Source organism: Corvus kubaryi, unplaced genomic scaffold (genome assembly GCF_017639235.1).
Source record: "Corvus kubaryi isolate FWS band 111438036 unplaced genomic scaffold, C.kubaryi_AGA036_p1.0 65455, whole genome shotgun sequence".
NCBI classification, from domain to species: Eukaryota; Metazoa; Chordata; class Aves; order Passeriformes; family Corvidae; genus Corvus; species Corvus kubaryi.
In genome coordinates, this window is record NW_024582013.1 from 1 (window position 1) to 24,381 (window position 24,381).

Here is a 24,381-nt window from a genome sequence, read left to right on the forward strand (position 1 = left end):
CACAAGCGGCGCCGGGCGGATGGCCCGGCAGCCCCTGCGCGCGCACCGCCCCCGCGCCAAGGGAAGCGGGAGGGGCTGGGCCGGGCCGGGCGGCCTGCGCGGGAAAAGCGCTCGCTGGGATCTGCCGCGACCCGCAAAGGGACGTGGAGGGGAAAATGGCCACCCCCGCACGCAGCTCAGGGACGCCTTGAGGGCTAAGAGCAGAGGCTTGTGCCGGGCTTCCGTCGCGGGTGACTGCACCGCTTTCTCTCCTCTTTCCGCGGCGTTTCACGGCCTGGGTCAGGTTGAAAGGGACCACAGTGTCATCTGGTCCAACCTTCCCGCTGAAGCAGTGTCGCCCCAGAGCACATGGCACAGGATTGTATCCACAGTTCCTGTATTTCTCAAGTGAGGGAGACTCCACAACCTCTCTGGGCAGCCTGTTCCACTCGCACAGTAAAGATTTATTTTCCCTCGTATTTAGGAGCAATTTCCTGTGCATCAGTTTCTGCCCGTTGCCTCTTGACCTGCTGCTTGGCACCACCGAGCAGAGCCTGGCTCCGTCCTTCTGACACTCTGCCCCAGGGACACAACTTGCCTACGCTGAACCTCCCCTAGGGGACAGCGGGGGGGGGGGGCCGGCAATGTTCCCGTGTCCCTGATGAGGAGCAGCGTGGAGAACGCGGCAGGAAAAACGGCACCGGGAAGTCGGTGGTGTTTCCCCAGGATGCCACTAGCAACTGGGTTTGTGTAAGCCAAGAGAAACAGCAAGGTGCAGGTTTTTCATCGCTCAGTGTTGGCATATGGAAAAGAGGTAGGGGGGAATAGCTTCAACACAGCTTTTACCTCCTCAAATCATGAGGAAGAGTTAAACAAAGTTAAAATGCATAAAAATATGGTTTTTTATTCTACTGAAAGTAAAGTTGAGGAAAATCTATGGTTTCACATTTTATTTTTAGCATCAACTTGCTCCGGGAACGACAGAGCAGAGCAGTGCAGAAAATCACAAGCACCTTCCCTATGTACAAGTCAATAAAAGTGTTACTCCGAACAGAGCCGTGATGCACCATGCATCCCTTCCACCAAAAATAAAAGCATTCATCCCAGCACACACCTGAATTAAGAGTGTGTGGAACTGGGAGAGGTGCGGGGGGCAAATTACAGGGGAGTCAAAAAACAAGGGTGATTCTTAAAGTATGCAGAAATGTGAACAGGCAGCAGCTGCAGAGGAGGAACAGCTTTTAGAAGAAATGCTACTGGGGAATTTTGTGCTGCTCTATCTCTGCTTCATACTGGCTTTTTTTGAACCTCATTGGTGTCTTCCTAGCTCTCCTACGTAACACCTCAATTCCTTTGTCCCATTTTCATTATCTACATTAGATAACCATTACCCAATTCCCAGCAGAGTGGAATTACTTTCCAGGTATTTCTCCTCATAAACTACACTCTTACTCTCCTGCCCCACAATTGTAAATACAATTTTAGATGCAGTGGGATGATTTGCAGTGATAGATGATCCCTATCCTGGAACATGTATGTTTGAATTCACCTGCAAGAACAACCTCATCTTGTGTAAATGGCTGGTAGGCTACAGCTGCTGACTAGTTTTAGGATGATGGTCTGCTTCTACACTGTGCACATCAAGATCTACGTCAATGTAATTATCAAAACACAAACCCCAGTATTTCAGCCTGGATTTGTAACTCATTTTGTCCAGGAATCAATTAGCATGCTAGCTTTCAACTTAGGGGAGGGAAAGGGAGGGTAGCATAATGTGTTTCCATTATCGGAAGAGCTAGATTTACACAGGGATGTAAACTGTGCCCGTTGGTAACAGACACTCATTAGTAAAAATGCTGGCTTCTAAAATGGTACCTGTGTGGGGAACTGACTAAAATCACTCCTGTGCTGGTCATGTAGGAGCTGGACAATTTTAAAACAAGCTTCCCTCTTTATGCATGCTAAGAATATTAAGGTAAGCTGTAAACGAAATTTTTTCTTCCACGTACGTGTCAAATGCAGCTACACTACACTTGCTCTGTAAATTCAAGTGCTGCTTTATTTACTTATTTTACTTATTTAGAACAATTTCCATATGGTGGACATGCCTTTAATGAAACTCATGACTCAGAAATACTTGTTGATGTAGTCAAACAACATCTATTGACATGAGTCACTGAAGTTAAATAAATGTCATTAAAAATGAGACAAAACAAAAGGCAAATATATATATATCTCCAGCAGAATGATAGTGATCATCACCATTTGATCAATCTTCCCTGTGAGTTATATCTGCAAGTTACTTTGAGGTAGCGCTAGAAAGAAGCTGTTGGTCCAAGAGCATCCCTGCAAAAAGAAACATTCATGGCTTAAGTACCATTCAACCTTTTTGAACCCTTTTCAGTCTTCACCATTTTTTAGCCTGTTTCTTTCTCCCTGTTCACTGACCGCAGGATCATTAGCCCCTCAAACCATGGTACTAAAGCTTTTCTGTTCAGAGAAGTGGAAAACAAAAACATTACTCTTCTTCAAGAAATTAGTGGGTTTTAGGTAAAGGCACTATCTATCACAGCTAGGTACAATGAAGAGTTTCTAAAACCAACACTAGATAGTCTTCAAAAAAACCCCTTCATCAGACTTTAAAAAACCCCACAACATTTCAGCTGGGTAAAACAGACAAAACACAACCAGACAAAGAGAAATAGCATGGTGTTGAAAACATTGCTCCCAATACTTTTTTTGCATGTTTCTACTGCAATCAGCTCTCTGTAGAACTGAGAGCAGGCATCTGTATGACGTACATGTTCAGGTCTTTGTGTAAGCTCGCTAATGCAGGTGGTAGTTGGACCAGCGCTGGAAGTTTCCTCAGTTAAAAGTCTCAGCAATGAATGCCAGCAGTTCTGATGCACTCACTTTTTCCCAAATTTGTGCTTACACCAAAGTTTTTTCAGTGTGTCTTTACAGTAAAGAATGTGCACTGCACACAGTATCTTGATCCCATATATGCACTCCTAACTGGAAAGCAGGATGGACTAGAAAGGCTCAGGAGACAGAAAACAAAGTCAGAGCGCTATTTAAAACCGTATCACACGGGCTGCAATCAGCAGACTCCCTTCTTCACCTCACTTTTTTTCTATGCTGACTGGAAGAAAATATATTCCCCAACATTTCTCAGGTTTGCAGAACTAATGGCCCAACCAACCTCTTTAACTGCATTACATAAACAGTATTTTCACTATACAGGTACTTTACAGGCCAGAACAGAAGGTGCATGCATGTCTGAAAACAGTGTCTAATGCAGAGTGTGGAGACCTTGCTAACACGTAAAATCTGCATAAATATGACAACTACAGACTCTGAGGTTTATGTGCTGGGTAATACAGTGCTGATCTAAGTGAAATCACACAGCTACATGGGCTCCTCATTACATAGTTCACACATGGATCAACCTCCCAAAAGGCAAAAATCAGCAGATACTCCATAGTATTTTTATCAAGCCAATAACACACCCTTAGCATCTAATAACACAGTAAAAGGTTTCCACAAATTACTTGCTGCAGCTTAAGTATGGTGTTAGGTAATGCTATGCAAAGCAGGATATGCACTTCAAAGCAGGAAGCTTCCAGGTCTGTGCCTGGGTTATAATCTTGCATCTTGTGATGATGGTGCTTGCTAGATACAAAATCCTTTGCCTAGCAACTGATTTGTACTACCAAGCTCAGGCATCACAGCTGTGCACCACAACTGAAGTGAAATCAAATCCAGCATGGTTTTGAAAGTTTAGCACCCCCACATCCAAATTCAAGCATCCTGCATCTACTATCTTGAGTTTCCTCCCTTCTGCAATCCCCTGAAACAATTCTATACAGGCACACAACTAATTCCCTTTCCCATCCAGATTCTCTTTGCTTCATTTAGTCCATTTTCTGTCACATTCCCATTAATAATCTCCCTTCTATCACCTTCTGAAGACTGACCAGTTCCCACCAAGGAAACATTCACCTACAAAATCTCAGTTTTCAGCCACTTTGCAACTAGTTCTCTCCAAAGCAGAGAAACAGTTGCTAAGACTATGATAGAAATTCCGTGCCTAAATGAGGGGGTTTTGTTCTCTCCTTCTACATATGCAGTGCACAAAATCCAGGAAAATGAAGTTCCTATAGCACACCAAAAGACCTTTCTAGTTCAGAGCATCTGTATTTCATGGACAGGACTCCACAAAAAAAAAAATCCTAGCTGAAATTAAACTGTGAAAAGAGGAGATTCTGGTGAGCAGGCAGAAGGGACCTGCTCTGCCAAGTCATCACTCTGCAATGCAGGTATTAGTTTCACATTTAAGAACAGCATATAGGTTATGACCACCACTTTAATGTAATTAAGTCATTAAAGGAAAAAAAAAAAGAACTTACTCCTATCTGCCAGCCTAGCAATTATGGTTTAGACTGCCCCCAAAACACACATGGCAGTACCAAAGTGCCTCAAGTAGCTTTAGTAGCTTTCACATGTATTAGCTATATGATAATTTCTACCTTTTTCTCTTCAAAAAGTATTCTTTTGTTTCCAGCCTGAATTTATTTTATTGTGTACAGTAAATAGTAACAGGAGCTTAAGCTGTCTCTATGACTGGAAAATATTTTATACGCTTTCAGATAAGAACAGTTTAGAGGAAAGCCACTCAGAAGTTGCTATCAAAGTGTAGCTTTCTTCATTGCCATCTCCCCTAACCACTTTTGACTTGAATACTGGAAACTGTCATCCTACTAAAATGTTATAAACCTCATCACTATGAAACATCTGAGCATGGAGACTGAACAAATAACAGATGTTTAGGATAGGGTGCAAGTTAGTTGAAGAGTATACCAGGACACTTTAATTCCAGATAGGTTTTTCTTCCTCCTTTATATCACAGGGTTTTGTCCAAGGATTTTTATGTATAAGAACATGTATTATATTACAACACTTTCTTTGCTGTAAAGCATCAGTTGAGAAGACTAACAAGAAGGGCAAAAATAAAACTATCAGTAGGTATCATCCTTAGTCTTTGGAATGTTTGCAGCTATGGCAGCTCAAAGTTTGCCCTTCTGTATGTTAAAACTGTACAGATAAAGCATGTTAGGAGCTTGTAAAAGATTGCCTAGGTATCTTGGAAGTGTGTGAGAGCTAGTTCTTGCTAGTGCTGATGCCCATACCAAAGACAGGTGAAATACCCCTACTGCCTCCTGCTAAATTCCACAAGCCAGAAGAGAAGGTGTTTCGCATCTGTAAGTAAAATCCCTTGCTGGCCAGTTTGCAGAAACAAAATTTTATTTACACAGGCAAGTCTATCTTTAGACCCCACTGAACTCTTTACATTTCTAGAATATTTACATGATTTCAAGATGCTCCAAGTGATGAATAAAACAAAAAGAAAGATTACAGAAACTGCCAAAAGCATAGCAAAAAAACCCCAACCTATCATTGTGCTTTAAAACTTATGATCTAGAGTGATGTAGAAGAAATGTAATTTTAGCACCTTGGTCTTAACGGTCATGCTATATAAGACACTTAAATAGCAGAGGGGATGTCAGAAGTGACCGTATCCAGAGGTTGCCAGTGACAATTCATGAGGGCATCATAGAGTTCTTCACTTGTCTCCATAAATTGTCTGTTCATTTCATCAACATCCAAGTACAGCTGCGGATCTGAAAATAAAAGCCTGGTAAGTACAAGTGTCAGAACTCAGGAGGTTTGCACATAAAAACCTGAAGTAAATGCCTAACAAAGTGTACTTCAGGTAAATGTAATGACTTAACAGACTTAATAATACATCTAGTAAGATGTTTATTTGCCAATTTTAACAAAGCTAACAAGTCCAGTTTCTTTTGGAATTAGTGTATTCAAATGCTAGGACTATACTGGTATTTCCACATGAAGCAGAGACTTAGGGATAATTAAAATTTCTGAACACTATTACAAGATACCTCTACTAATGAGTTTAACATGTAACAATCTTGGCAGAATCAATACAAAGATACAGTAAATTCTCCAGTAGATCATTTTGGAAGAATGAAGGCAAAGGAAAGAAGCCTACTGCAAAGTGTTGTTGATAATGTGCCATTCTACTTGACATGGTGTATACTATTAGCTTTAAAATCCTACCTCATCTTAGCTATAACCCATTCTTTATCCAGTAGTCACTGGCTTGTACTGTTAAAGGGCAGAAGCACAGCTAAATTCAAGCTGCAGTGATAGAATTATCATTACCTTCAGTTATTAGGTCATCATTGATTTCAGTCATAGCTGAAGCTTCCTAAAAAAAAAAAAAAAAAAGTGTTTAATCACAGTCAGTTTCAGAAAGCATCACAAATCCAAAGTAATTTTATGCTCCCAAAACATCCCCTCCTCCCACAACTATAAAATAAGCAGGAGCAGGTGATGTTTTGTTGGGGAAGTGTTTTTTGTGGGATGTTTGTTGCTTTTTAATGGTTTCGTTTTAGGGGTTTTCTTTTTGTTTGGTTTGTTAGTTTGTTTAGGTAGGGTTTTTTTGTTGTTTGGGGTTTTTTGGGGTGTGGCTTTTTTTTGTTTTGGTGGGTTTTTTTGTTGTTTGGTTGGGGTTTTTTTAAGAAAACCATAGTATAGTTCTGCTTGGAAGGCACTTCCGGAAGTTGTAATTGATCAACTTGCTGACCTAGATATGATCATCTTACAACAATTCTTTATTTTGCTTAAAGCAAAGCACATCAGAAGAACAGGATGAGAGAGACTAAAAAATTTTGCTGTCAGAACTGTTATTTGATATACATGAACAAATATTACTGTATACATATCTAATTCTACAGATGCACTAAAGCACTTAAATCCAAAATGCTGAATATAACCTTCACACTTATCCGACTGCATGATTTCACCTTTAGGACTTCTCTGCTCTGATTTACACAACCCACACAACTTGCTATTTGGTTTTTTTTTTTACATTAACTGTTTTATTTTTACCTCAAAAACAGCTGGAGCCATAACAGCATCTCCTAAAGAACAGTCTCCAACAGCTTGCATGCTATCATAGGGAGTATAGGAGCTGTAGTTGTAGTCAGCATAAGGATCATAATTCCACTGTGAATAGTAGTTCTGATAATCTTGATAATAATCATTATAGTTGTATGACTGGTACCGCTGGAATTCTGCTTTCAGTCTGAAACGTGAGAAGTTATACACAGTTAAGAGTTTGAGAACAAAAAACTGTAAACCCCATGTTGAAGTTAAACAACTTTACACTTCCAAATATACAAGGAAGCTTTTCTCAATAGTTGCCTAAGTTTTAAATCACAGCACAATACCTCATGTTTATACAGAAGCAAATGCTCTCACCTTCACCAATGCCAGGAGTAATTATTTCTGTGAACGAACTCAAGAGAAATGTATCTATATTCAGTTTGAGTACTTTTGGTATCTGTATAAGCAAGCTGCTGATAAAAATGATTTATCAAGATCAGAGACCTTTACCAAGCACAGGTGTTTTAAAAGATGCTTTAAACATTTAATTAGCCCTTCCATCTTTTTTAATGTTTTGTTAATATTAAATCTTGTTATTTTCAGAAACAAGGGGTAAAGGCTGATTATCTGTTTCAGAGGAGCATCTGACACTGCCTGTCAATTTACCATGTCTACCTTCACTTTCTCAATTTTTGGTCCATGAACAGTTGCCAAAGCATAGCTGTCAGGTGAAGTCACTATCCAGAACAAAGCCAAAGCAGCAGAAAAATTACAAAACTCATTAGTTCTTAAGACCAAAGGGCCACGTGATTAGTTTTCACTGCTTTCCCTCTCCTGAGCAGATTTCTCCCAGGGACAACTTCAAGGTGGCTAATGACAAGTATCACTGAACAAGAATAACCTATACTAAAACAGAGATATACTACATGAAAAAGATTGGGATAAATCAGCTGCACATTCCAAGAAATCTCCTATGCTTAGGAATTTCCTCACTGATTACATACATACAAGCAGACCTCCTGTGTTTGTAGTGTCCAAGGTCTCTATCTCCGCTTTGCTACAGAAAATTCAGATTGGGGCTTTTTGCCAAGAACACAAACTGAAAGAGCTCAGAAATTGTTTCCAGTGTAAGTGACTTAATGACAAACTACTCTGATGGCTGGATATTTGGATCCTGTGAGAGCACAGTACTCAGCCATTCAGAAACAGGTACAGATTAGTGGTGTGTATTTCAATGCCCACATTATATTTTTGCTTCATTACTGTGAAGCTACACATACATTCTAATAAATAGGTATTTTATTGTCTTACTACTGTAGTAAACAAATTATTTCATAATGTCTCAGTCTTCTGCTTCCAACTTCTCTCCTATATCCATCTCTGTAGAAAGAAAAATCTAAAAATACTGCTGACATTCTTCTGGATGGCAGAAGTGAGGAAAACTTTATTTGAAACCTCATTTTCAAAGCAAGTTAGTCAAAGCAAATCTGGACAGTGCTCTCTTGGGTAAGAGCATTCCTGTTCCAAAGCAGTGTGGCAACATTGGCAAAATTATCCAGGAAAGAGAGGCAGGAGCTGTTATTTTTAGCCTTTTAACAGAACACACAAGCTAACCTCATGAATATATACTGAAATTGTTTTATAAAAAGTTCTATTTTTGTCTGTATTCTGGATCAAAGTTTATCAAATTTGGTATCAAGTCTCTAACTAGATTGTCTTCAATAACTGACTGAGAGAACTGAGCTGGCAGAAAAAAACCCCTCTCAAACCCAATCAATTTTAAATTTCCTGCTGCCTCAATCACTTGAGAAGCAAAGAGTAGTATTCTAAACAAACCGTTCAAGCAACATCTCCTTTGGATTCTTCCCCTCCAGACTCTTGTGTTTTTCCACTAAAGATACCCTTCTTCTGCCAGCCTACTTTAAAACCAACACTGTGCTACCTTGTCTAAGCCAAGGGGAAAGGCCTAGAAGAAAAGCTTCCTAGCATAAAAACAAACACTTGTTGTCCCTTCTACCTTCTTCAGGCTCAAACATGAAATACTTAAAAATGCATTCAGCTTCACTACTGTGAGCATTAAGGCTGGTCACAACAGCAGCTAAGCCTAACTTATACAGTCTGGCTAGACTTAAGAGTTGTATTTCCTCAGCAATCTTTAAAGAGGTTGATGAATCCAGGCAGTCAAAACATATGCTTCCTTGATTTTGGTTTTGCATAGTGTACAGCCATTATAGCAAGGGCCACAGTCTTTAGAAAGGCAGAGCTAAAAGAACCCAATTATTTAGAATTACCAATGTGATAATTTAGAATGTATCAATGCACAACTCATTTGTTACCTTTTAGAAATTCCTATGCTCAGCCGGATTCGTTTTCCCCCCAGACCTGGTGCATTCTGGCAGTCTTGCAGTGCCCTCATCTGATCACCTTGCTCACCAAATCTGACAAAGGCATACCCTCTACAATTTTCAAAAGGGAGAAAACAAATTCTAGTATTCATAACAGTTATAAAGCTAATGAATTCAACTTCTGTCTTCACAAAAACAGAAAATAGTAGCTACTATAGCTTCTACTACCTAAGCAACCCCTCTGGCATGTGCACATGCACAGAAGATGCTTTCACAAAATTAAAGACTTGGGCCAGAAGCAAAGAGCTTTGTTCACAGCATTAAAACACAACTTGCTGAAAGCCAGCAAAACAATACATGTTAACTGCTATCTGTGTAAGTAACCAGATTCCATATTTCTGCACTTACAGCAGTTAATGTATCAGTATTAACCCATTCCTACTGCTCTACAGCTCTAGCATTCTTTTTAAATTTGCTGTCTCAGATTTCCTTTTTTTTTTTTTTTTAAAGTTTCTGGAACTAGTCCATTACAGACAGTGTTTTCTGAACAGCAAACTCACTCATCCCTGCTTCACTCACTGCCTGGCCAGTGCAACTTCTACTAAGCTTTATTTACTAATATTAGAAGTTCCATCTCCCAACCCCATAAGATTTGCTAGGCCTTACACTTTTCTTCCACATGTAAAAAGGGAATTATTTTGTCCTCAGTACTGCAGATGACTAAGAGGATACACTGCTGTAGGTAAGCACAGCAGCACAGATGTCCACACAGAGCTCTCCCTTCTCCCACCATCTAACTCCTTTCATGCAGATATGCATTCAGCTAAATTGAAGCTTAACACATTAACTTAAATCACATTAACTGCTAGAAGTAACCATAAAGTTCTAGAACCACAAGGATCTATGCTGTTAAAAAATGCCAGAGACTAATCTCTCTTCCTGCCTCTGAAGAGAATTCAAAACTAGTTCAAATGCTAGTTCCTATGTATTACTCAGAGCAACAAACATACTGTCAGCATAAACACATTTTCACAGGCATTACCTGGAATATCCCAGCAGGTCTGTTGCTATTTTGCAGTCAATACATGAGGGGTACCTCTTTAGGAAATAGTCATAGAGCTGAAAATCATCTACTTCTGGAGTCAGCTCCCCAACAAATATCGAATAATCCGGTCTATAAAAAGGTAAGAGAACCATCATTAAGTTCAAGAATAACACAGTTCATTTCAGTATTAAAGTACCTAACATACAAGCAAGTAGTTATTACTGGACAAATAAGGAGACTAAATATGAAGAGAGCATTAACTGCAAAACTCTGCTGAGCAGCGTACAGCACCACAGTGCCACCACTCCAGTAAGTTCTCAGTTTCTGAGTCCATTCTACCACTTTTGCAAGCATTTGAACAAAGACCCAAATTTATTAAAGAATCTTTTTAAAAGTTGGTTTTAAAAGGTCTCATTTGTTGTCTGAAGGGCAGGGCACTCAAAAATACCAAGAAAAAATATTAAGTTACAGCCATAATTCAAAAGAGCTAAGACTATTTTGACACCACATCTCAAGCAATTATGAGACAGAAACTAGGAAAAAATCTTCATTGTTCAAATGGCAATAAAATTCCATAAGCAATACTTAGTGTATAGGCACCAGTTGTGCCATTCCAGGATTTTTAAAATAATTGATGGCACTCACTAGTCATTAGCAATTTGAACAGGTAAGGGGTCAGAGCTTCTCCTTTCTAAAGGTCTTTACCTGGTTGTATTAGTACTACTAGGGACAAACTCTATTCTTCCTGGTTTTATTTTGTTCTTTTTCTTCCGTTTCTTCTGTGGTGTTCTCCACCAGCTGTAGGCCTGGAGACATTCTCTTTTTTTCGCCATCAAGTCCTGTAGGGAGAAAAAAAAAAATCGCCTTTATAGTATTTAGCCTCATTTACATTCCTCCCTCCCACTCCCCATCACCACAGGTGATTTCCCCATATTCACCTTGCCCTTGAAAGAAGCCTGGGGTCCCATTTCTCCCTCCGCCTCCCATGAGGGAAAGCAGCCTCTGGGGAAAACGCCTGGCAAAAATAACAGAGCCAAAGGATTGTATGAACAGCCATATTCCCCTGACTTGTCAAGCTGGCTAAAGGATTGACAGCTTCCTCTGGGAATTAGGGAAAAACCAGATAGCCCTTTGATGCTGGCCAATCCTAAATGTTAATTAGCTTCAGGACTGGACTGTGTTCCACTTGAGCTCCAGGATGCAAAAAGCCCTGCCACAGCACAATCTGAGTGATGAAGAGGCAGGAAAACTGTCACTCTTGCCTAGAGGGGATGTCCACTGTCCCTATCTCCCCTCTCCTAGGAATTCTTCTTCTGTGAGATACCTCTCCTCAATACCCAGCAGTGAGTCACTCTCCCAGGCCAGGAACAATGACAAGAGGCCGATTAATGGAACGTAAGGAGAAAGCAGACCAGAAACAGGCACTAGCTTGGCTGAGGGAAAACTCGAACCCAGACGCAAGGCCAGGAAGAAAGAGGCATAAAAAGTGCCTCTTGGGAACAAAAAATAAAAAAAAAAAAAAAAAAGAAGAAAACCTAAAAACCCCCTAAAACCCCAAAAACCACAGTTCAAAAAGGAAGTGAGTGGGGCAACTACACAAAAGAGATGGGGAAACAGCCATATTAACACAGGTTGCCTCCTTCACTTAAGATTCTGAAGAACAAGGTCTTCCAAAAATAAGAATGATGTTCCACAGCATTTACTTACGCAGGCTTTAATGTTCTTCCTCTATAAGATCTCCACATGTACCTTATACAGAATGTTATGCGCAAGGTCCTTCAGAAGAACTCACGCTCAAATAATGCAAACTGCAAAGCTTAATGTAATAACTCCCAACCTGCTTGAGTTGACACAATTAAGTGTCCTGAGGACAGCCAGCAATTGCATTGCTGGAACAATCATAGGACTAAAAGAACACCGAACTCAGAGCAAGCTAGCTATTTCAGCTTCACATTTATTAGGAATTCGGAGTATGGTTCTGGAATCCATTTAGGCACTGCAAGCCTGTATTTCTGACTAAATCATCTTACCTGGCTTGCCATGGTTCAAACTGTCTTCTCTCTTTCTCAAACAGTATGACTGCACAGGTTCAGTTTATTGCACTCCTTCAGCTGAAAAAAATGTGGGGGAGAAAAAGAAGATGAAGGATTTTATCCTCAAGATTAATCACTTCCAAATATGTTCACCCCACCATATGCTCTAATGTTATTAATTCAGAGCTTTAGAAATTAAGTTCTGACTTGTCACTGCTAAAACAATGGAAATAAAAAGGATATATGGCCAATGGGATTATGATTAGATGTCATCTTCACTGTCCTAAACTAACAGAGAACGAAGTCTTCCCACCATTCAAAGCACTAGAAAATTTTAGAGATCTTTTAAGTCTCCTATACTTTACCCTTAATTCTGAAATACCTACATATAATAATCCAGTAATTCAGAAGATTCTAAAATAGTTAAAAACAAGGCAAAAGATACATGCTTCAGTATGTTTTGTACAATCCCCCTGGCTTCTTCCCCTTTTAGCCAAATTTAAATTTACTTGTACCACAAACTATGCAGCTGAAAACAAGCAGTGGTACTTCCTATGTGCTAAAAAATAGGAGAAATAAAAGCAGAATGAAGGCACAATACAAGCAATCTTGATCTTTCTCTGCACCTTTTCTCCTCCCTCTCTTGCCTTTTCCACATATATGTTTCACTCATTACCATCAAGTTAGCAACAGCAAATAACCTTTTACTGCCATCACTAAACCAGTGGACACACTTTCCTAAAGAGGTACATATCTTTGTTGATTCTGATATCCTTTCTTTAGGCTTTTTCCCCTAGTCATCCAACAAATATAAATCAGTGCAAAAACCAGTTTGATTTGCAAAATATTCTGCATTTACTTTCACACACAAGTGTTCCTTCACCACTACTGATTTTTTTATATCTGGTGTTACTCCTTCTATGCAGATACTTGATTGCTGAAGTTCTAATTCCCATTTCTATGCAAGAATTTATGTAATGTTTTACATCTTGGCTGATCAAATCCACAGCCACATAATGCAATAAACACAGAGCATCTACACCACCTTAAAGGCTCGGCTGCAGAACAGAGCAGTTCAGAGCACTACTTCTGAAATGGATTACACTAACTTGACACAGGATAGCCATAAACCATAATTACAGCATCCATGCATGGTGCTATTCAGAGTAGCTATGGACTTCATCCCCACAGCCATTCTGAAGCCAAGAAAAGAGCCAAGTACAAACAAGCCCTTAAAATACAGGCATATACTTGTAAGGTTAGCATATGCTAAACTGAGAATGAGCTTACTGAAAAAAATTGTATTCATTATAAAAATTATCAGCAGCAACTTTTTCCTGTTAAAAGTTGTCAATAATAATGCAAACATCCATGTAACAACACTCCTCTAACATTCGTTTTTAACAAAAGGAACCATAAACTCTTCCATGCTTTCAACACTGCAATACTGATTTTTGAATTCACAGTAACTTCTTTTAAACTTACCACTTCTCCCTCGTGCAGACCCAAGGGAAGATGGCACTCTTGTTGCAATAGGCTGTCAGGAGGCAAGTGATGCAACTGCTTCTCGGTCAGTTATCACCGACTTTTATGCAAAACTGGTTTCGTATGCCTCCCTGTCCGATCTTGACCTTTTCACTACAAAACAAAAACATTTTAAAAACAATTAAAACAGCATGTATTAAGATAATACATTTTTTTACATTTGCGTTAGCTGTATCTACAGTCACAGCTAGCTTTCATTTAAAGCAATGAGGCAGCTTCAACCTCCAGAATTCAAACACATCCTTAATTGGATTACACACACATCATAGCACCTTTTAATTTTATTCCACGTTTTTTGCATTATTTCGTTTACACGGGCAAAAAGGTGGGCAAAGCTGTTCACGGCCTGAATCGGCCGTGCAAACACCGCTCACCCAGGCAGCGAGCAACCCCCCTTCCCCTTCAGCACTAATTTCGCTCACACGAGGCGCTGGGTCAGGGCACCGGGATGAGGGAGTCGCCCAGAGCTCTTGGGGCCGGCGCGGTGACCCTGGCCGAGCCCAGGCCCGAGCCGTGACGCATTTCTTTAACCGAGCCACTCGGCACGACGGACGAGCCCGACCACAAGTGCGCCCCGCCCGGCCGCGGCCCTCCGCAAGCAGCCACACTGGCGCCGGGGCCGCGCTTCCCGCTTATTGTACTACGCGAGAAAAAAATTAAGTAATAAAAAAATATAAAAGGACCCGACGAAATAGCAATAAAAGTCGGCGGGGCCCGGGGCTGGTTCCCTAGGGCCTCGGCCCAAGCGCCGCCGGGGCCTCCCCGGCCCGCGTGCCCTGAGGGAGGCGGGGGCCCCGCGGGAAGGGAACGGCCCGAACACCCCAGCCTATCCCACCCCACCCCGCTCCCAATATATAGGTTCGCGCCCCTTTCCCGCGCTGGCAGGCCCCGATCCCGGCCACCGCTTCCCCCCCTCCCTCGCGATCCCGGCACTAACGCCTCTCGGCCGCCCCGCCGCCATCACCGCCAGCGCCGCTTCCGCCCCACGAGGCCCCCCCTGCGCGGGCTGCCCTGCGCGCAGCCTGAGCCCTCGCCGCTCCGTCCGGCGCTTCCCGCTCCGCGGCGGCTCCCACAGGATTCTCCTCATCCGCAGGGAACGGGCGCTGCCGGGCGCCACACGCGGGGCCAGCGCGGAGCGGCGCAGGCAGCGCGGCGGACGGGCGGAAGAGCCGGCAGGAGCCCCGGGGCGGCGCCGTGCGGTGGCGGATGGAGCTGGTGGCGGGGTGCTACGAACAGGTGCTGCTGGGGTTCGCCACGCGGCCCGGCCAGGTAACGGGAATGGGGGGAGTAGGGAGCGGAGAAGCATAGAATCACAGAACGGTTTGGGTTGGAAGGGAGCTTAGAGGCCATATAGTTCCAACCCCCTTCCATGGGCAGGGACACCTTCCACGAGACCAGCGTGTTCAGAGCCCCATCCAGCCCGGCCTTGAACACCTCCATGGAAGCGTGTGAGGGAAATGCCCGGCGCGCCCCGGCACTCACCGTCTCGCCCGCCCGTAGCCGCGGTTCCGGGCGCCGCCGGGGCTCTTAAAGCGCGTTGCGGGGGCGGGGCGGCCTCTCCCGCAGCTTCTGCCGCCAGGCTCGGCCCCCTCGCTGTCCCGAAGGGCTCCCGGGAGCTGCGGAGCCTCTGGGCAGCCACGAGGGCGTGCGGGGCTGCGGTGCGAGGTCGCTCCTCCCGACGCGGCGCTGAGGATGGAGAGCTGCGCGGGGGATGGATAGAACGTGGTCGGGGGGCTGGGGCCAGGTGGAAGGCGTGTCTCCTGCCGTGATGGAAAACGAGAGAATCCTCCTCTCTTGCCCTTGGGATTTATCTCTGTGCAGACACTTTTTCACAGACAGCTTCGTCTAAGCACAGCACTGATTACAAGGGGAGGTTTGCACGCTTAAATCCTTTTGACTAATCTCCTAACAACACATTAACTTAATAAGATCCCATTATGCTTATATCTAGATATAATTCCTCCCCCTGTACTCAGCACTGAGGAGGCCACACCTCGAGTGCTGTGTTCAGTTCTGGGCCCCTCAATTCAAAAAAGACATTGAGATGCTGGAGCAGGTCCAGAGAAAGGCAATGCAACTGCTGAAGGGTCTGGAACGGAAGTCCTGTGAGGAGTGACTGAGGGAGCTGGGGGTGTTTAGTCTGGAGAAAAGGAGGCTTAGGGTGGACCTTACCACTCTCTACAGCTGCCTGAAAAGAGGGTGAAGCCAGGTGAGGGTTGGCCTCTTCTCCCAGTCAGCAAGCAACAGGGCAAGATGACATGGTCTCACGCTGTGCCAGGGGAGGTTTAGGTTGGACATTAGGAAGAATTTCTTCACAGAAAGGATGATTACACATTGAAATGGGCTGCCCAGGGAGGTGGTGAAGTCACTGTGCCTGGAGGTGTTTAAGGAAAGACTTGATGTGGCACTCAGTGCCATGGTCTGGTTGACAAGGTGGTGTTCAGTTGTAGGTTGGACATGATGATCTCAGAGGTCTTTTCCAACCTAATTGATTCTGTGATTCTGATTTTTACACATATACTTTTTCAGGTTTTGCTTTTTAAAAAAAAATTACAGGACAATGAAGTGGAAGCTTACTATGGTAAGCTTGAGAAAGACCTGTTTGTTTTGCGTTTCATTTACAGTCCTGGACAGTCGTCCCTGATTTTACACATCATGCCCACTCTGCCTCATTGTCAGCAGTAGCAGTGAATAACAGATATGTGGTCACTGGGAGCAGAGATGAGACAATCCAAATCTATGACATGAAAAAGAAGATAGAACATGGGGCGCTGCTACAGCACAATGGTAAGGGAGCTTTTCTTTGTAAAAAACATTAATGACAAAAAATTGTAGCTGAAAAACCGGTCCTTGCCGGAAGAAGAAAACTGATTTTTTTTTTTTTCTAATAAGACTGTAATAGTGGTGCTGTTGCAGCCAGGATGGTGTGATGATACAAACAAGGTAAGCTTTTGAGCATAAAAGAAATTATTTTGGTATTAGCCAAAAAATATCGCTGCTGATTTCAATTATTTATAGTTTTATCTGGTTAAGAAGTTATGACCCACAAATGGCTTTTGTGCCATTTTTCTTCTATCAGGACAGTTTATCAAGACCATGCCTACTCCCAGCTACTTTCTTTCCCATTGTCCTTGTCCTGTCACAAGTGTACATGAGCCACACAAAAGAGAGAGTTTGCATGTGAGAGCAGGCTGCTGCTGCCAGATGAGTTAACCTGGTACATTTCCCCCTGTATGTGCTGCCTGAATTACAACTGCAAAGTACATGTTAAAGTCACAAAATAGTTTGGGTTGGAAAGCACTTTGTAAAGGTCATCTTGTCCAACCCCACTGAGTGAGCACGGACATCTTCAATCAGATCAGGTTACATAAAGCCCCATCCAATCTGGCCCTGAATGTTTCCAAGGACAGAGTATCAACCACCTTTCTGGGCAACTGTTTCAGTGTATCACTGCTGTCCTTGTAAAAACACTTCTTCCTTACATCTAATCTTAACTGACCCTCTTTAATCTAATGTGGATGATAAAAAGCAGGAGCAGAGGAATTTTCCAGCTGTCTTTGCATTTTGGGAAGGTTTTCTTTCTCATACTGCTAGCTGAGAAACAGCTGCTGATGGTTTTGTAAACTAACTCTCTATTATTACCGCAGTCCTAGGGTACATCACTGTGTCCCGCAGCCGTAGGGAGGAGGAGGAGAGAAGATCCAGCAGGCAGGAATTGTGCAGCAAGATTGATTTATTTAATTATTTTACAAACTCTTTTATAGACTTTTTTCTTCATAGTCTAATTGGACAAAGGATCAGCCACCCCTTGGGGTGATTGGCTAAAATCCTAAAACATCCATTGTCAAAATATTTTTCTACTATACTATAAGCAAGACTTTTCAAGGCTGCAGGTGTTTCGTTGTTTACATAACTCTGCTACCTCTTCTGTGAGAGAGAAAAGTCTCTCACGGACTTAGAAAATAGCAAGAAAATCCTTGCGAGCAGCATTTTTGTATCTACACTCTATCTTGCACCTGCATGATTTTGTTACGGTTCACTAGAGAAAATATTTTGAATGGGTGTTAGAGAACCTCAGCCAATCCCCCTAGTGGGTGGCTGGTCAAGCGACCAATCATATCATGCTCTCTTATGTACAAAGATATAAAACCTAGCTTGTATTTAATAAAATAATTCTATTTTCTCCTTGGACTTATATCATGATTCTGGCAGTTTCTTGGTGCAACAGCGACAATCTAAAACCATTACCCCTTGTCCTATCACAACAGACCCTGCTAAAAAGCTTGTCCCTATCTTTCTTACAATCCCCCTTCAAGTACTGGAAGGCCACACTAAGGTCTTCCTGTGGCCTTCTCCCAGCTGAACAATCCCAATTCTTTCAGCCTTTCCTCATAGGAGAGGTGTTCCATCTCTCTGGTCATCTTTATGGCCCTTCTTTGTTCATGCTTCAACAGGTCCACGTCATTCTTATGTTGGGGACCTGTTGGAGCTGGATGCAGTGTTCCAGGTGGGGTCTCACCAGAGCAGAGTAGAGGGGCAGATTCCCCTCCCTTGCCCTGCTGCCCACGCTGCCTTTGATGCAGCCCAGGACACATTTGGCTTTCTAGGCTGGAAGTGCACATTGCTGGGTCATGTCCAGCCTCTCATCCATCAGCAAGCCTAAGTCCCTCTTGGCAGAGCTGCCCTCAATCTGTCCATCCCCCAGCCTGTGCTGATACCAGTTTGCACTGTGCTTTGTGGAACTTCAAGGTTCCCATGGCCCACTACTTGAACTTGTCCAAGTCCCTTTGGATGGCATCCCGTCCCTCACCACTTACAGAGGTTGGCGTCATCTGCAAACTTGCTAAGGGTGCACCCTTTTTCTATATCATTGGTACAGTCATCAGTTAATGGCTGTCCAAATAAATCTGTTTGTAGCTTAGCATTGATTAACCAAAAAGATCCAGGAGTTAGACTGAGCATGGTAGCTGCATTTAACTGACATATGATAAATCTGGTGATTATGGGAAAGTAGCATGTGCAGTAAATTCAGCTGTGTGTCAGGAGCAGGACTGTGATGTGGGAGCATTCCTATCACTGATAAGAGCTCTCTGTCATCTCTGCCACAGTGTTTGAGTACTGCTGTGTCAGAAAACAGACCAGATGGAGTTCAGATGTGTGGGTAAAGGGTGGCTGATAGAGCACATCAGACTATTGAATACAGCAAGAAAGTTTGAGGGTTTTTTTAAGAAATACTTAGGAAATAGTTTAGATTTTCCCAAGGTTAGGGTAGTAGCTGGCATGCCATGATGGAAGAAGTTTTTCTGTTAAGTTGTACATTCTCTGTTAATTTGTGCGATAACTGTTCGGTGTGTACAACATTGTTAATTGTATTTCTAGGCACAATAACTTGTTTGGAGTTCTATGGTACTGCACATCTACTGAGTGGGGCGGAAGATGGACTCATTTGTATCTGGAACACAAAGAGATGGGAATGCCTGAAATCCATTAAGGCACATAAGTGAGTTGCTTAAATCTTCATATTCATGTACGTTTTCATGTCTGTTTTCCTTGTAAATAATAGATGTGACTAATGTTTTGTTTTTATCAGAGGACATGTGGCATCTCTTTCTATTCATCCTTCTGGGAAATTAGCTTTGTCAGTCGGAACAGATAAAACATTAAGGTGAGTGAACAGATAAAACATTAAGGTGAGTCAAAACTGATGAAGGAATGCTGAGAATCTTAAGTCAGTAACTGTTAATCAGTGTTATAAGCAACAATTCTGTGTTGGGACTAGGCCATGCAACACTGATAAAATATATTTGTTATCAAATGGTTCAAAGATCCATTGGTTGTCTTTTGAAGTTCTAAGTGCCAGCAATATTTTAAAGTCTCTTAAGAGCAGTTTCTGCTGTTCATACCTTCTTCTTGTGAACTCTGACTCTTCACAAATCGCTTGTAAATGTATAAATATGTTTGCATTTTGGAACACAATTTGCTTAAACTTTTGAAAAATGCCAGGTTTTGTTTAGTGTGATTTTTCACTTGGAGGGTTTCCATGTTGCTGTAGATACATGTTTTAGACATATGAAATTCTTTTTCAACAGCACAAATTGCTATTTGGCTCCTTTGGGCTCAGTATTGCAAATGGTGGTTTAGAAAATAAATAACACAAGTTCAACATTATAGCGTGCAAGCAATATATATGAACTCATCATTTTCTCTTACATTAAGAAAGCAGAAAAATGCATAGAGAGGCTTAAAAGCTTCCTTTGGGTGCCTCATGTCAGCAGATTGTACTTCAGTTTTGCTGTGCTGTTTTTAACCAGAATGCACATTACCTGTTGTTGTCTTTCAGAACTTGGAATCTTGTTGAAGGACGATCAGCCTTTATCAAAAACCTGAAGCAAAGTGAGTTTATCAATTTAAATCCACTAATTAAGTGGAATTTGATAGTTTTATTTTTCGTGTAAAGAAAAGTTGACTTAATTAATCGAGTCCGTTAATTGCAAACTTATATAATGTCTTTTTTACACATGCAGGCAAGCATCTGTAAGCTTATGTCCTTAATAATAATCACTTAGCAAAAGGAAAACATAGAACCACTAAAGTAAATACTTTTCCCCCTTGAAATTTGAGATCAGGACATTTAAATAAATGTGTTTTAGTTTGTTTTTCTTTACACGATTCTGATAATCAGAAATAAACATTTAAGAGTATAGCTGTTTATTCTAGTTTATTTGATTTTTCACTGAATATTTTCGTAAATCTAGGTAGAAAACAGTGTCTAGCAGCTTCTAAAGATTCTTACTTTTAGATTCTCTGTATCAATGTATACAGATGCACACATAATTAAATGGTCCCCTGATGGAGAGAAGTATGTGACTGTGATAACAAACAAAGTGGATATCTACAGACTTGACACAGCTTCAATCACTGGCACCATTACAACAGAGAAGAGGATTTCTTCACTTAGATTTATTACAGTAAGTACAAAAATGAGAGGTATTGGGAAATTAACTGGTTTGAAACACATGAAATTAATCACACTTGCATTTCTTTTTTCCCCATTCCAAGGATTCTATCCTTGCCATAGCTGGAGATGATGAAATGATTAGGTTCTACAGCTGTGACTCTCAAAAATGCCTGTGTGAATTCAAAGCTCATGAAAACAGGTATTCTATATTTGTTTACTATTTAAATATTTATGGCAATGCTGAGTCCTCTCTGAAGTTCAATGGCTTGTAATGTTCAGCATGTTTTGCTTTTGTTTTAGTATAGAAAGTGAATTTATTTATGTGCTAAATTCCAAACAGACTTGTTTGCTTTTAGTATGAGCACAAGTACTGTGCTGTCCATGCATGTTACAAAAACAACAGGGTACAGAATTAAGACTATTACTGTTCTAAATCTGTGTGTGTGTTTGTGTGTGTGTGTCTAACCAGTCTTTTTTGACTCTGACTCTTTAGAATGCTTCAAAAAAACAAACCAGTTTTCAGTTCAAACAATAGGAGTGTAATCACGTATTCTCTGTTTTTGAATACCAAATATTTGTCCGAATGTTGCTTTGAATTCATCAAAACACAAAAGCATTAGCAGTAATGTCACTGATGTGTCTAATAGTATATGCTTTAAAGTATTGAAGAGTTCTGAGCAAATGTTTCAGTGTATTACTGCTGTCCTTGTAAAGAACAAATGTTTCCAATATAAAACATTGTAGCAAATGTTTCTAATATAAGTGACAGCACTCAAAGCTGATCACTGTTCCAAGGTCCTGCTTGTCACTTCGGGGTTTTCTGTTCAAACTCATTTTTTAGACTGTTGCCTATTCATCTTTAATTTCTCTCAGCTTACTGTTCTGAAGTGTAATATAAAAATGTATTACTTTTTACAGAATAAAAGATATTTATAGTTTTGAAAGAGAAGGACAGCATGTTATTGTTACTGGATCCAGTGACGGTTACATTAAAATGTGGAATCTGGATCTTGATAAGGTTGGTGTATTAAACTGCTTTCCTACATTTAAGAAAAGTATCAGAGAACCAAAATTTGCAGACAGTTCTGTTGTAAGAGTTAATTATAAATGACTGAGGAAATTTTACTTGAAATGTGGATGTCTTGATCTTCTTCCATGTTACATTCAGTAGAGATTTATGTGTAAGCACATATATTTATGCACTTGTATATTTTTTTATCTTTGTACTTTTCTTTTTTTAAACAAACTATAAAGTATGATGATATTATGAGATCTCATCTCCATTTTATGTAAAGTCATGCTTCCCATCAGACCTAGCCAGGCTTATGACTATCTAATCAGTTAGGTATGTTATGACTATCTAATTAGTTCAGGACTGCTGTGAGGTTTTGTAATGTGGATGACTGTTGCTACTCTTAAAAATACGAAGTCTGTGGTTTGGGTGGGGGAAGATGGTTGTTCATGTAAGGGGAGGAACTTATCCTTTGGAAAAATTCAAATACATTAATGTACTGGGTACTTGTATTTCCTGTATTTTCAAACAGTTCTGAGTAACACAGTTCAACAAGGAATCATGTCTTATCTTTAAAGTTTCTTTTGTTTAATGTTTCCTCTTAAAATCAGAAATAGATTTTTATAATTTATTGCCTAGTTACAAAGGATCTACTATATTTTATGATAAGCATCTTGGATAGTTCAAATAATTATTTCTCAACTTATATACTCTTCATATCTGAATTTGCATGTTTTTAATGTCATCCACTCTGATTATTTTTATACTTGTAAGTGCAGGAGTGATCTCCCTCTTTTCCCTACACCTTACATTTCTGTTCTCCTTGTACAGAATTGACAGAGTGATCGGGGAACTCTTTACCTTTCTGTGTAACATTGTATTTATTTTGACAAATATGTGATTTCCTTTCCTTGCAGGCAAAGTTTTGTATCACTGTGTGGGCTGCTCTGTGCAGCTCTGAGGGGTGGAATATTCTAATACAGTAGTTTCCAGTGGGTTGATGCTGTTAACATTGCACATGTGTTTGTGACACTTTTTCCCATGATATCTGTAATAGAATATTTGTATTCCAAGAGCTGAGTGATACAGTTGCCTATCAATGAAGTGAAGGTGGGCAGTAAGATGCTTTCTGACTTCAAATACAGTAAATTTAAACAGAAATAAAATAAGGTTTAAATAATACTCTTTTATGTTTTCTTCAGATTAAAGATGGGCCATCTTTACTGTGCGAAGTCAATACCAAAGCTAGGCTGACATGTCTTGCAGTATGGCTTGACCGAGCTTCAGAAATGAAAGAAAATTCTGATAAAACTGCAACATCATCTCAAGGTAACAAAAGTGTTCGTGTTTTGAATTGTTAATGTGACTGTGAAGTGGAATACACCAAGTGGGAGGTTTCTACTATATCCATTGGAAAACGTTCTGGTATTTTGAAGAAATGGGGATATGACACTGGCAAGTGATACAGGTACACTTACCGATCTGATAGTGTCTCAAGCCCGTATGTTTGTGGGACAGAAGAGAACATAAGCCTCTTTTCACTTTTATTAAAGTTTTCTTTCTGTTTACTGGAGTAACATACTGAGGAAGCCACTGCAAAGCTTTTGAGACAGATAAGAAAATAAACAGTTGATAGAACTGCATGTCTTGTCTTCCTATAAACGAAATTAGGTCTGAGGCTATTGTAGCTGAGCAAACTTACAAAGTCTAGCTCAGATCTGTTTGGGTTTTCTGCTGTTGTTTTTCCTGCATTGTAATCTGTTTACATACTTGATCTTTATAGATCTTAATTTCACAGGCAAAACTAGCATAAATGGCACTTTCCACTGTAAAATAAAAAGCTGTTTATAACCTTTTTTTAAATGAGCTACAAATAAGTCTCTGTGTCATTTAGACTACAAAGACCAGACATAAAGTTCAATGTGAATAATTCCTTGCTTTTTTTCAGAAACAGAAGATGAAAAATCATCAACAGCCAGGAGAAACAAAGATTTTTGGACTAGTGGACGGGTTAAAGCAGCAAAAAGAAAGAGAAAAATTATTCCAAGGAAACAAAAGTTGGAAGCTCCAGTGCAAAAGAAGAAAAAGAAACAGAATAGCTCGGCATGAAGGCAGCTACTTTCTCTCCTGTATAAAAAGTAAATGCTGGTGTTGCCCTAGTTTTTATAAGAATGTAAACCCTAACAGGACATATACCTCTGACCTGATGTGTTGTTTAAAAGCAACTAGTGTTTTTACCCTAATAAATTGACTGATCATTCTGGGAACTTTCTGTAAGTGAACAAAGCAAAAATAAATTCATAATATGTAATGTTTATATTTTTATACTTACAATACCATACACTTTTTAACTGGCTCTGAAAAAGACAGCTAAAATAATAAAAACAGCTGCATCTCAGTTACATTTTTGTCTCACTTAAATGCATATTAAAAACGTACATTTTCTCAGTGTTGAAAATGTCACTGTTCATTTGACTCAAGGTATGATCTGTCTT

The 24,381-nt window shown here is 40.8% G+C and overlaps 2 protein-coding genes across 7 annotated transcripts; one reads left to right on the top strand and one right to left on the bottom strand.

The window, feature by feature from the left end:
- Window positions 1-2,018: 2,018 nt before the first annotated feature.
- On the bottom strand, window positions 2,019-15,554 carry LOC121673482 (tRNA selenocysteine 1-associated protein 1-like). 6 transcript variants are annotated; one of them, XM_042046808.1, is made up of 11 exons: window positions 15,399-15,522; window positions 13,857-14,009; window positions 12,369-12,449; window positions 11,277-11,353; window positions 11,044-11,177; window positions 10,336-10,467; window positions 9,285-9,404; window positions 6,952-7,147; window positions 6,223-6,268; window positions 5,492-5,660; window positions 2,019-2,325 (listed from the first exon to the last, which is right to left on the bottom strand). In XM_042046808.1, the coding sequence occupies exons 4-10, from the start codon at window positions 11,304-11,306 to the stop codon at window positions 5,524-5,526; spliced, it is 795 nt and encodes a 264-aa protein (XP_041902742.1). In that variant the 5' UTR covers window positions 11,307-11,353; window positions 12,369-12,449; window positions 13,857-14,009; window positions 15,399-15,522; the 3' UTR covers window positions 2,019-2,325; window positions 5,492-5,523. The 6 variants fall into 6 exon arrangements, with proteins under 6 accessions (XP_041902742.1, XP_041902741.1, XP_041902743.1 ...); XM_042046807.1 differs by having other exon boundaries at window positions 2,019-5,660; window positions 15,399-15,521; XM_042046809.1 differs by lacking the exon at window positions 15,399-15,522 and adding an exon at window positions 14,854-14,920 and having other exon boundaries at window positions 2,019-5,660.
- Window positions 15,064-24,361, top strand: LOC121673481 (p21-activated protein kinase-interacting protein 1-like). Its single transcript, XM_042046805.1, has 10 exons — window positions 15,064-15,185; window positions 16,541-16,703; window positions 19,296-19,416; window positions 19,507-19,581; window positions 20,257-20,309; window positions 20,739-20,884; window positions 20,976-21,073; window positions 21,793-21,892; window positions 23,089-23,215; window positions 23,835-24,361. The coding sequence occupies exons 1-10, from the start codon at window positions 15,123-15,125 to the stop codon at window positions 23,993-23,995; spliced, it is 1,107 nt and encodes a 368-aa protein (XP_041902739.1). The 5' UTR covers window positions 15,064-15,122; the 3' UTR covers window positions 23,996-24,361.
- Window positions 24,362-24,381: the final 20 nt, after the last annotated feature.

Bases quoted from the DNA above. Each gene is read 5' to 3' on its own strand.
- LOC121673481 (XM_042046805.1), top strand. From the start codon at position 15,123: ATGGAGCTGGTGGCGGGGTGCTACGAACAGGTGCTGCTGGGGTTCGCC. The intron at 15,186-16,540 runs GTAACGGGAATG...TTTCATTTACAG, and splicing joins TCGCCACGCGGCCCGGCCAG to TCCTGGACAGTCGTCCCTGA. The intron at 20,310-20,738 runs GTGAGTTTATCA...CAATGTATACAG, and splicing joins TATCAAAAACCTGAAGCAAA to ATGCACACATAATTAAATGG.
- LOC121673482 (XM_042046808.1), bottom strand. From the start codon at position 11,306: ATGGGACCCCAGGCTTCTTTCAAGGGCAAG. The intron at 11,178-11,276 runs GTGAATATGGGG...TTCTCCCTACAG, and splicing joins AGGCTTCTTTCAAGGGCAAG to GACTTGATGGCGAAAAAAAG. The intron at 5,661-6,222 runs GTAATGATAATT...TTTTATTTTCAG, and splicing joins TGATGACCTAATAACTGAAG to ATCCGCAGCTGTACTTGGAT.